The 11,161-nt window shown below is 34.3% G+C and overlaps 1 protein-coding gene across 1 annotated transcript; it reads right to left on the reverse strand.

The window, feature by feature from the left end:
• Positions 1-1,870: 1,870 nt before the first annotated feature.
• Positions 1,871-8,713, reverse strand: LOC127847232 (uncharacterized). The gene is made up of 9 exons (XM_052378979.1): positions 8,254-8,713; positions 7,837-8,013; positions 7,238-7,351; positions 6,428-6,589; positions 5,753-5,875; positions 5,470-5,514; positions 4,853-5,077; positions 4,575-4,662; positions 1,871-2,974 (listed from the first exon to the last, which is right to left on the reverse strand). The coding sequence occupies exons 1-9, from the start codon at positions 8,321-8,323 to the stop codon at positions 2,272-2,274; spliced, it is 1,707 nt and encodes a 568-aa protein (XP_052234939.1). The 5' UTR covers positions 8,324-8,713; the 3' UTR covers positions 1,871-2,271.
• Between the last annotated feature and the right edge of the window lie 2,448 nt (positions 8,714-11,161).

Genomic DNA, 11,161 nt, shown 5'->3' on the forward strand with positions numbered 1-11,161 from the left:
TGTGTTTATCAAGATATGCATAATTCTCTTAAAGGGGCCTTTTCACGTTTTGGTAAATTAAAAAAAGTTGTTTCAGGTTCGCAAATTTTCGTTTAAATTATGATATTTGTAAGGAAACAGTAATACTGAACATTTACCATGCTTTAAAATAGCCATTATATGCATCTTTCGAGGATTTAAAACCCTGAAAATTATAAAGCGTTGCAACGCGAAACGATTTAATAATCTGGAGAGTTCTGTTGTTGTCGTTATATTTTGTGAAACTGCGAGAATTGCACATATAAAGTATAAAATACATCGTTCGTTGTGTGAGGACGGATGGCCGAGTGGTCTAAATGGTTGACTTTTAGTCCAGGGGTCAGTGGTTAGAGCTCTGCTGCGGATTACTTTTTTGTTTTTATGCCCCCCTTCGAAGAAGAGGGGGTATATTGCTTTGCTCATGTCGGTCGGTCGGTCCACCAGGTGGTTGTCAGACGATAACTCAAGAACGCTTGGGCCTAGGATCATGAAACTACATAGGTACATTGATCATGACTTGCAGATGACCCCTATTGATTTTGAGGTAACTAGGTCAAAGGTCAAGGTCACGGTGACACGAAATAGTAAAATGGTTTCCGGATGATAACTCAAGAATGCATACGCCTAGGATCATGAAACTTCATGGGTAGATTGATCATAACTCGCAGATGACCCCTATTGATTTTGAGGTCACTAGGTCAAAGGTCAAGGTCACGGTGACCCGAAATAGTAAAATGGTTTCCGGATGATAACTCAAGAACGCATACGACTAGGATCATGAAACTTCATGGGTAGATTGATCATGACTCGCAGATGACCCCTATTGATTTTGAGGTCACTAGGTCAAAGGTCAAGGTCACGGTGACCCGAAATAGTAAAATGATTTTTGGATGATAACTCAAGAACGCATATGCCTAGGATTATGAAACTTCGTAGGTAGATTGATCATGACTCGCAGATGACCCCTATTGATTTTGAGGTCACAAGGTCAAAGGTCAAGGTCACGGTGACCCGAAATAGTAAAATGATTTTTGGATGATAACTCAAGAACGCTTTTGCCTAGGATCATGACACTTCATAGGTAGATTGATCATGACTCGCAGATGACCCCTATTGATTTTCAGGTCACTAGGTCAAAGGTCAAGGTCACGGTGACCCGAAATAGTAAAATGATTTTCGGATGATAACTCAAGAACGCATATGCCTAGGATTATGAAACTACGTAGGTAGATTGATCATGACTCGCAGATGACCCCTATTGATTTTGAGGTCACAAGGTCAAAGGTCAAGGTCACGGTGACCCGAAATAGTAAAATGATTTTTGGGTGATAACTCAAGAACGCTTTTGCCTAGGATCATGACACTTCATAGGTACATTGATCGTGACTTGCAGATGACCCCTATTGATTTTCAGGTCACTAGGTCAAAGGTCAAGGTCACAGTGACAAAATTCGTATTCACACAATGGCTGCCAGTACAACGGACAGCTCATATGGGGGGCATGCATGTTTTACAAACAGCCCTTGTTGACATTTTTTTTTTAATTTTTACTGGAGCTTTTTAGATACAACGTTTACATTTATCAATAGAAAGCATTTAGTGACAAACTTCAAAACATGCCAAAATCTGTGAAAAGTCCCCTTTAAAATACAAGATGTTAATTAAATTGTCGAAAATTTCATTCATTTAATCATTCCGAACTAATTATTTTAAGCCGGAGCGAACAGTAATTGTGTACGTATGGTCCTTAATTTACGGTAAAAGACCGTTGTTTTTATGTAACGAAGCAATGTTTATATGCGGACGTTTTTGTATTAAACAGCTGAATACATTTATTATAGCAAAAACAAAGTTTCTCGTAAATTTTATCGTTATTTTGATTTGTTCAGACGACCATCGTATACAACATCAAACTACAGCATACAAAAACTTTAAGAAAACACACCAATCAATTAAAATCAAAAATAATCGAAACAAATAGCCGGTTAATTGGCACAAAGAAAATCACAAATAATTAGTACCGCATGTGCTATACTTGTGTTTTCAAACTCCAGTGTAGTATTCGTTTTCAAAAACAGAATAACTAAATTATAGTATGTGCGATTATATTCATTATGATCACCGTATATTGCCGAAAGCATTCGAATCATGAACCTTATTTTACTTAATTTTAAGGTTTATTTATACATAAGGCTTTGCTGGACGCATAAAGCGAATGTCAGGGTATGTTTGAGCTTTACACAAAAACATAGTTTATGCGCAAGAATATTCTTCATAAATGTCACCATCGCTATCTTCTTGTAAAGTTATCTCAAACTGTCCGTTATCCGTTATCACAGGTAGGGCTTGTTCTTCAAAGGGCTCTACGTCACAACCATGTTTATCGTCTATGTCCTGATATAGACCGGTGTCGTTATAATAACAGTCGAGTGCAGAGTCGTCAGCTGTGCTTTTCGAATCGCTCTCCTTAGTCTCTTCATTCGTATAGTGAGCCAGTCCATCAAAATCAGATTCATCGGAGGAGAAGTCGTCCACAAATGATTCTTCATCAGAATCAAATCTTTGTTCAACATTAATTGCAATATTTTGATTCGATCGCTTTGGCTCCAGATACGCGTTATCAGAGTAATCTCTCTTAACCTCAACTGGATCACCGTTCATCTTCTTCGGCAGAGCGTACACTTGTATGTCTGCAACAGCCGACAAGTGATGAAAACACGGCTTATGAGCTATCTTATCATGTCCCTTAAAATGCGACATATCTCTGTCACTAACATATACATTATGTTCGCTACCTCCTGGCAGTTCATCATACAAGTCTTCTGTGTGCATTGGGCCTGTAACGAAAGCGGCATTGATGTGTCCTCTCGTTGCGTTGTTGATACAGACATTGCTTGAGTCAACTCCCTTCCTATATTCTACTGAAAAGACGTCTTGCTTTCTTGCTGCCGTTTTACTGAAATTTAACATGAGCTTTTATTCCGTATTTTTGTCTCAACTAAATGCGTATCTCACAGTTTCAAATGATGAAACTTAAAAAATATCATCAGGAGAAATGTTTTGTGTGCCATATACTAGTCTTGTATTCAATGAAAGTTACCTTTACATACTGCAATATATTTAAAACGACAATGTAGTCATAAAAAATAATCAACAGTTCTTATTTATGATTGATATTTATTATCTAGTAATTTTATATTTCTGAATTTAACATGTGCATGTTATATATATCTAGCTAAATGAAGGGCTTTTTAAGATAATAAATAAACATAAATGCATGTCTCAAAAGAATATTTTAATTATTTACAGACAACACGTGTCTTTTATCCTACAGCTAAATGATTTTATAGAACAAATAAGATTCATAAAAAAAGATAAGGTTTTCTCCACAGTTATTTTTAGATCAGGTTTCTTCCACAATTATTTTTAGAACATTACGTAGGGACTACACCCCTGATTGCGTCATTTAGGTCATTGGGAACGCAGTCGTTTAACGAGTTTACGAGTGTGTGTGTGTGTTTACGATGGATTACTATAATATTATGAATGTGAAAAACACAGTGTTTGGATATAAAACTGGAATAAAACTGGTGAGACTGCATTTTCGATTTAGTTAAAATGTCGAATGTACTCGAATACCGCGATGTTTTGTTGAACAATTGATGGATTAAATTTAAGAAAAGTTTCAGAGAATTGTTCTTTAACTTTTCGAAGGAAATCGATGTCGAATTAAAATGGTAATTTCTTTGATGGTTTATTCGTTCCTTTGTCAGTCGATTAAAGAATGTCTATCCACAAAGAATTGCCTGCTTACATCCAGTGCTTTAAAATGGAAAAGATGGATGGCGATGAAGAAATTTGTCTAGAATTTTAACTCGTCATGGAAGCAAATTAAACATTACGAAAATAAACATGGACGTGGTTATTATACAACTTCGGTGAGTAGAACAATAATTTTATGTAAGTAAGTATAAAGTGTGTAAAAAGAAGAGTTGTTTAAAGACTAAAATCAACAATATCGGCGGGAATAAATGCTGAATCATGCTTCACGTAGCCACGGTATGTGTTTACACATTTTGTAAATTTCAAAATGGCGGGAGCAATGTTTGTTTTTTGTTTTTTTACAGTGGTGAAACAAGAATTGTAGTTTGAACACAACCGTCTGTGTTCTACTTGAGTGTGCTACATTTGGAACGCTGATTAAATTTGAATCGAGGCGTATAGCGATATTTTGTCTCGTTACTTTTTTTTTGCGTGGAATTCTTAAGGACTATTTCGATTTCTGTAAACAGGAAAGATCACAATACATATTACTACGCAATGTTAGATTCAATTAATGTAATGTGTTTTTGCTTTTATTTTAGGAATACATTAATTTAAACAATATTGTACGATAAAAAGAATACTATGTAAGTGTGATTGTGTACTTAAATTTATCCCACTCGTGTCAGGAAGGCTTACAATGCTCGGCAAGCCTCGCCATGTAAACCTTTCTTTACTCGTGGGATAAATTTAAGTACACAATCACACTAACATAGTATTCTCTATATTTATACCGCCTGTATGTGAATATGCCTACAGCAAGTACACATCCAATACAAATTACGCCAAAGCCTGTTGCTAATGCAATCGTCACTGCATCATCTGAAACAAAAGTCGTATTCGTGATATTTCACAAAAGGTTTAAACTTATCACTTACGCTGAAATATGACTTGTTGTGGAAACGATCATAAACTTTAAAAAGTATTTATCTACTTATATACATAGTGCTTAATATGAGCTGACCCAGCGTTTATGTTCAGTTCAGGCTACGAAAATTGGATGTATGCGTACATTGACTCTCTTTGTTCTGCTCTACGGTATGACGCTGATTTGCAGATAAAAGGTCTGTAAAATTGTCAACTGCGGTTTCATTCGCTGGTGTAATAGGATCGGTACTTGTCTGTACTGTATTGCTCAAAATTAAGCTTCGTGTGGACTGCATGGTTGACATCGTACTCGTAGTTGTCGAAGATGCTGCTGTTGAGGATGATGTCGAAACGTGCACGACCGGATTGGCTGTTAATACAATGAGAGGATTTTATATTTTAGAATGTGTTATAATTATAACTTCAAAAACTAAATGAGTTCGGTCTCGAATTTAAAACATGAAAATAATTTATTTTAATCCGTTCTTGTCTTAAATGTAAATTCATGTATACATAATGCGGAAAGCAGATTCAGTATGTTAATGTTTATAAACGAAATAACATCAGATAATATACATGTTTGGTTTGCAATTTTCAAAACGAAATGTAGTAATCATGCCAACTTTCCACGGTAATGTAGCATATTTACATATATTTGTACATTTTCATTAATCGTTCGTCTTTTAAAACCGAAAAAGTATTCCTCTTTGAGAAATAATGCTTTATTATTGATATAAATGTACCTAAAAGAATAAAACGCACCTTTAAAACATGTACTGGCGAAGTCGAATGTGATAGGAAGTTTATCTAAAAAAACACACATACATAGTTCTAATTCAATAAAAACAACTTATTAAAGCTATTTGTAAAATGTCATTTTATATACACTGTAATTATTAACCATACGATTTCTTCAATAAATAAATACATGTTTATTTTTAATTTTAACTTTTTTTATTCTATAAAGTATGCTGCCATTATTAAATACAAGTCTCACAGTATGAATACTAAATACAATACAATTCAATGTGAGCACACAATTTACCAAACATGCAAAGTACTGTTAATGGGCCTTTGCAGTCTTCAAATTCTGGCTGACGGAATTGGTCCAGAGAACCACTGACTGTTCCACAAGAATGCAATTGATCAACCGGATGGTTCGGTTCGTCTTGAAATAGAATATCTCAAACTTAATTATGGACGAAGGTTAACCTTCATACAACGCATAATTCCCATAAACTACGTACAATTTGTTTAACTACGCATCTTGTGTACTGATGTCAGTTGGTCACTGTTTACAGCTATTGTCTACCGTAAACAATCGAGCACATTTGTTAACGGCCTCGGTTGTAAGAACATTTATTGGTGTGTTTTTCTCTTATAACTTTTTTAAAGGAGCTGCATGCGAATAGCAAATACATACATTGCACCTTAAGAACGAATTTATTGTATTGACAAGATTAGATCCAAATAAATCAAATCCTATTGAATGTATAGAAACTATACAATTAATAACAAATTCGCTATTACCGAACCGGTTAAATGCGGTGTTTGTATTTTAGTAAGTAAGATGCCCATTATAAATTAATCTAAATTGGTCTTGTGGAAGTATTTTTGGAACAGAGCTTTAACAGGTTTATAACATTATTGTTCCAAACTATTCCTCTTTTCAGCGTTTATGAGCCCCACCTACATATCAATTCGTTTAAGTACTACATACCAATGCTGCTCCAGTTCGGACTATACTTTTCCATTGTCCAGTAATCACCAGGCGGTGCTTGAATAATGATTAGGTCTTCTAGTGTCACGTTAACTGCGCATCCGGATGCATCATACCAAGGACCAGTGTAGACACGGTAATTGTGTACTGTACACGGACCATCTAAACATATAAAGACAAGGACAATGTAAAAGTTTATTTACTAGTACAAAATAACAAAACTATCACAACTTACGTCCATTTACACAGTGTTCAATTCCTGTGTCATACGTAGTCAGTGTAGTGTTGAACTAAAGCTTAATATCATGTTTGCTGTAAAACACCATGGTCCCAGATTTCGAAACCAACATAATCTCTAACTGAAATGTAAAATATTCAATATAAAATCATTATCGTGTAAACATATGCGAGATAGTCATTTAGATCTTATTTGCTAAGTATCAATGATTACAACATATAGTATATATATATATATATATATGTTAAACATATATCAGCAACATTTTAGACGAAATATTGTATAGTCAAATGCACACTAGTCTACTTATATACAAATACTTTACATGACTGTTTTATCACCATTGCGTACATATTAAAATGGGCATGTTATTTGTACACCATCAAGCCAATACCATATGCACTTTTCTTGTTATTAAGCCGAAGCAAATTTTCGTGCTACATTTCACTAAATTCCCCTTTGAAAACAAATTGTTTTAGGTATATGATTTTTACACATCAAAAAATTAATATTAACTATTTAGGACCAAACGAACGACCTAAAACCCATATAAAGTAAACACTATTGATTACCTTTATTTGGGTAACAACAAATGTAGTGTTTTCGCTGATCACAATCAGTAAACTGAACGCTGTCTGACGGAATCAGGTATTCATTTATATGCAAATATCCGCATCGCTCTTCACCTAAGAATAAGCAGTAAGATTAGTAATTATAAATATAATTGTTGATCTTCAAAATAATGAACATGCTGAATAATGGCTGTATATATGCTTTCAGAAGATTACAAACATCTCAGTGATGGTATATTATAGAATCGTATGCATGCACATGTATAAGTTAGGAAACCAAATGCCAATTAAGCTCGAACCTTTCCAGAGTTTGCTCAAACCTAAACATTAAATATATAGGCGTGGAATTACCTGAGATATAGCAAAATGCAATGTGTGATGGTATTTACGTACGACTTGTCACAATCTTAGTTGCATCTTAACTTAACAAACTCGATTGTAATAATGCGCTAGTTATGATTACATAATGCGTTGAAATCTATACATTATTCTTTTAGACCTACGTATGCTTTCCATAATTATAAGACTGAGAATTTTAAAGTTAAAGTTTGTACAACCATCGACTAATACATTACGTTTTTACAAAGATTGACGTTTACCTTGGCTGCTGTTAAACGTATAATCTCCAGTCCATCCATGAATTCCATTCTTTAGTTCGTATGAAGGTAATGTTCTTTCTGTATGTCTAGGTGCACGTATCGGAAAACCGTTATTGAAGAAACATGTTTTCATCGCTTCCCTCCATGAAGATGGGTGCCTCGAGCATAATATAACTTCTGAAACGATGGTATAGATTGCATCCTTACGTTTAAAATATAATCTTAATATTACATGTAGAAATGCCTTCGTTCCGTTTCTTGCAAATAAAGGAAATCAATAATCAATATTGATTACAATTTACTTCTCTTGAAAAATAGATGATTTTTTCTTCTTTTTTATCTAATGTAGAAAGATTGTTTAAAATACTAAATTAATATTATCATCAATGCGCGTACGCTGTTAGAAATCATACATACCTCCTAGCACCTGGTCGCCCATCAGTATCATGTAGATCATTACCATAACCAACACGGGTTTCGACTTCATGGTTGAAATACGTCACATACGTAAACGTCAAATGTTAACTTCAGAGTCATAAACAGCATCAACGTAACAGCAGAAGCATTTTATGATATCAATTAATTAATCATCAGAGTTTCGCTAATCCAGTTTCGTTAACTTGGAAACTCCTACATTAATTAATCCATGTATATTTAAAGACAACAAACACAAGACAGTTCGTGAAGCTGTGCTTTTAAACATTACTTATTTGAAACACAAATCGAAAAAAGAGACCTTTGGCTTCTACAACACACTTAAGTCTAAAACGAGAAATGAATCGCTGTACATATCGCAAAATTGAAACTCTAAATTGTCCATCAAGTTGACGGTATTGATAAGACCTAAACATAGCCCGTTCAGTACAAGGGACTAAATCAATCCTGTCAAGATAAGGGACGATGGGTATTGAACATTCCTTCGTTCATATATCAACCTTTATTTGCTTAGTGAGCAATCTCGCTTATTGTGTAACCAAACTGCGTGCAGAAATACTAATCACAAACTGACGAATTGTTTATGTAGCCTACATAATAAACATGGGGTTTTATAAAATATTTATTTCACAAATGTATGCTATGAACATAATTTAATACACCCGGTATAATACAGTAACGTATCCAACCATTCAAAGTGTGTGTGCGTTTTGTATTGAGTGGACCCTTATAGAGAACGCGTCAAGTTTTATCAATTGGACTTCAACAGTGTCCCTTACACCTTGCTGCTATAACACGCTGATGATAAGAAAACGATATAGCAATAACGAATAATGGTATTTGTATTATGTGTTATAGTATTGATGTTCTATTTACATTCCAGTCATATGATAAAATCCAACCAAAAGGGTGGGCATCTTTAGATGTGACAGCATACACGTTTATAATTTTAATCTAAGCGAAACCCTTTCTTATCATAAACTGAATAATTATCAAATCGCTATCTTCTTTAACAAATGACACAAACATTCTACCCTAAACGGTTCTGATAAGCTCGAAATAGCAATGGGTTTTTGTGATATTTATAGATTTTTTGTTTTTCGTTGCATTATTCAATGTTTCTATACAATAGCGATATATTCGTGTGAACTAGTTCAATTCCATATATAAATATGAATATCGTCTACTTATTATTTGAATTGCATTCGTGTTTTGTCCAAATTTTTAATGTGTGACAATTGTATATCGTTATATTTTAAAGATGTCATCTGGGCATGGGATACAAATTATTATACAAGTTTGTAGTCTCAAGAAAAAGTTAGTATTGCATAAACACTTAAAACTTAATTGCTTAACGACTTAGACAAAGGAATGCCTCGCCCATGCATTGTTTGAGTGTGTGTGTGTGTGTGTGTGTGTGTTGTATTCCATTATTATTATCTTATCTATATCTGCCACATGTCATCTGGCAATTGCTGAGTGTAATGTTTAAATAGACGTTTTATAGAAATAAGCAAGCTTTCGGAGAAAAACACTGATATGCTGGAAAAGACAAAGGTTAACCGTATGCATTCCTATTAACATCACAAACTATATTCACCATTATTGTTTACACTGATTAATTCATTGGTTCTTGCAAGGTGTACGCACTGCTGGATACGTGTATTTCACTTAAGTTTAATTTGATTTGGGTTAGTCACTACACTTCGGCTACAGCAAGATTCCAATGCACACTGTTATACTACATCAGATTTGCGGAAGGCAAGTTTACCTTGTCTTCAATAATTGTTTGCACATTTGGATAAGTCAGCATCCCTTAAACAGGCAACATATTGAACGCTGTGCATTATCGCTCGAAAACCTCACACTTTCTGATCCTATTTCTTCTGACCCGCCTACAAAATCACTTGTTCTTTCGATTGTCCTATCTCTCCTGCCATGTACTTCACTCAATTCGTGTTCTTCACTGCTATGCTCGGACTTTCTATTGCAAGAGCAGATAACGTTTAAGATTATACTACCCGGTTATTATTTTTGTCATAATCTATTTATAAGTGGAAAAACAAAGTCACGGGCAATCATTATTTAGCACATATGGTGATACTTAGTTAATACGCTAATGGTACATAATTTATAACATAGTTTTTAAATATGGCTAAACGTTCATTTTTGCTCAGCCTGTATAATGTTGACTAAACATTAAAGAGCGTATTTTCTATGTATGTATATATATAAAAACTTGAAATTAATATTTCTGAGGAATATAGCAAACAAGGCATTGCCATTGTGTATTATTTGGAAATATACTGTTATACATACTGTAGAATATGTATTAATGTTTTTTATATTCTATCAACATGTAATTATTTTTCATTTCAAAATGCTTACTTAAAAAGTCAAAGTTTTGGAAATGTCTGTCTCACTGGCGTTCAAATGTGGTTTGTTGATGATACAGATTAAGAATAGCTCTAAAGCTGCTAAATATACAAGAACAGAGGTTATAGTATTACCTTCGTAATAATATACATGCGAGTGTAATTCCGGAAATAACAACAGTCACAATTCCTATACTGAGGCCAATCGCTAACGCTGATTTAGTCGTGGATGCTTCAAATGGTTTATTTGGTGCAATTGTAATTATTCCGACTGAATCGTTAAATTCCGATGAAGTTTTCGATAAGGTGAGCGTTGATTTGGAGGATCGAATAGTTGTGAAACCTACAGTGATCACACGTGAAAATGCAGACTGCGTTTTAGGTGGTTTGTAGCTTGCGAATGTGGAATATGCTACTGTAGAGATGCTAGGTGGCAATGTAGTATCGATTCCATGTAACCGACTGGTATATGTTGTCGATTGTGTAATCCAGCTAAATCGTTTAATCAAATCGGC

Source organism: Dreissena polymorpha, chromosome 10, assembly GCF_020536995.1.
Source record: "Dreissena polymorpha isolate Duluth1 chromosome 10, UMN_Dpol_1.0, whole genome shotgun sequence".
Classification (NCBI taxonomy): Eukaryota; Metazoa; Mollusca; class Bivalvia; order Myida; family Dreissenidae; genus Dreissena; species Dreissena polymorpha.

Coding starts and splice junctions, on each gene's coding strand:
- LOC127847232 (XM_052378979.1), bottom strand. CDS start 8,323: ATGAAGTCGAAACCCGTGTTGGTTATGGTAATGATCTACATGATACTG. Junction 6,590..7,237: donor TTGTTGTTACCCAAATAAAG/GTAATCAATAGT, acceptor TTATATGTTTAG/ATGGTCCGTGTACAGTACAC. Junction 5,078..5,469: donor CGCCAGTACATGTTTTAAAG/GTGCGTTTTATT, acceptor TTGTATTAACAG/CCAATCCGGTCGTGCACGTT.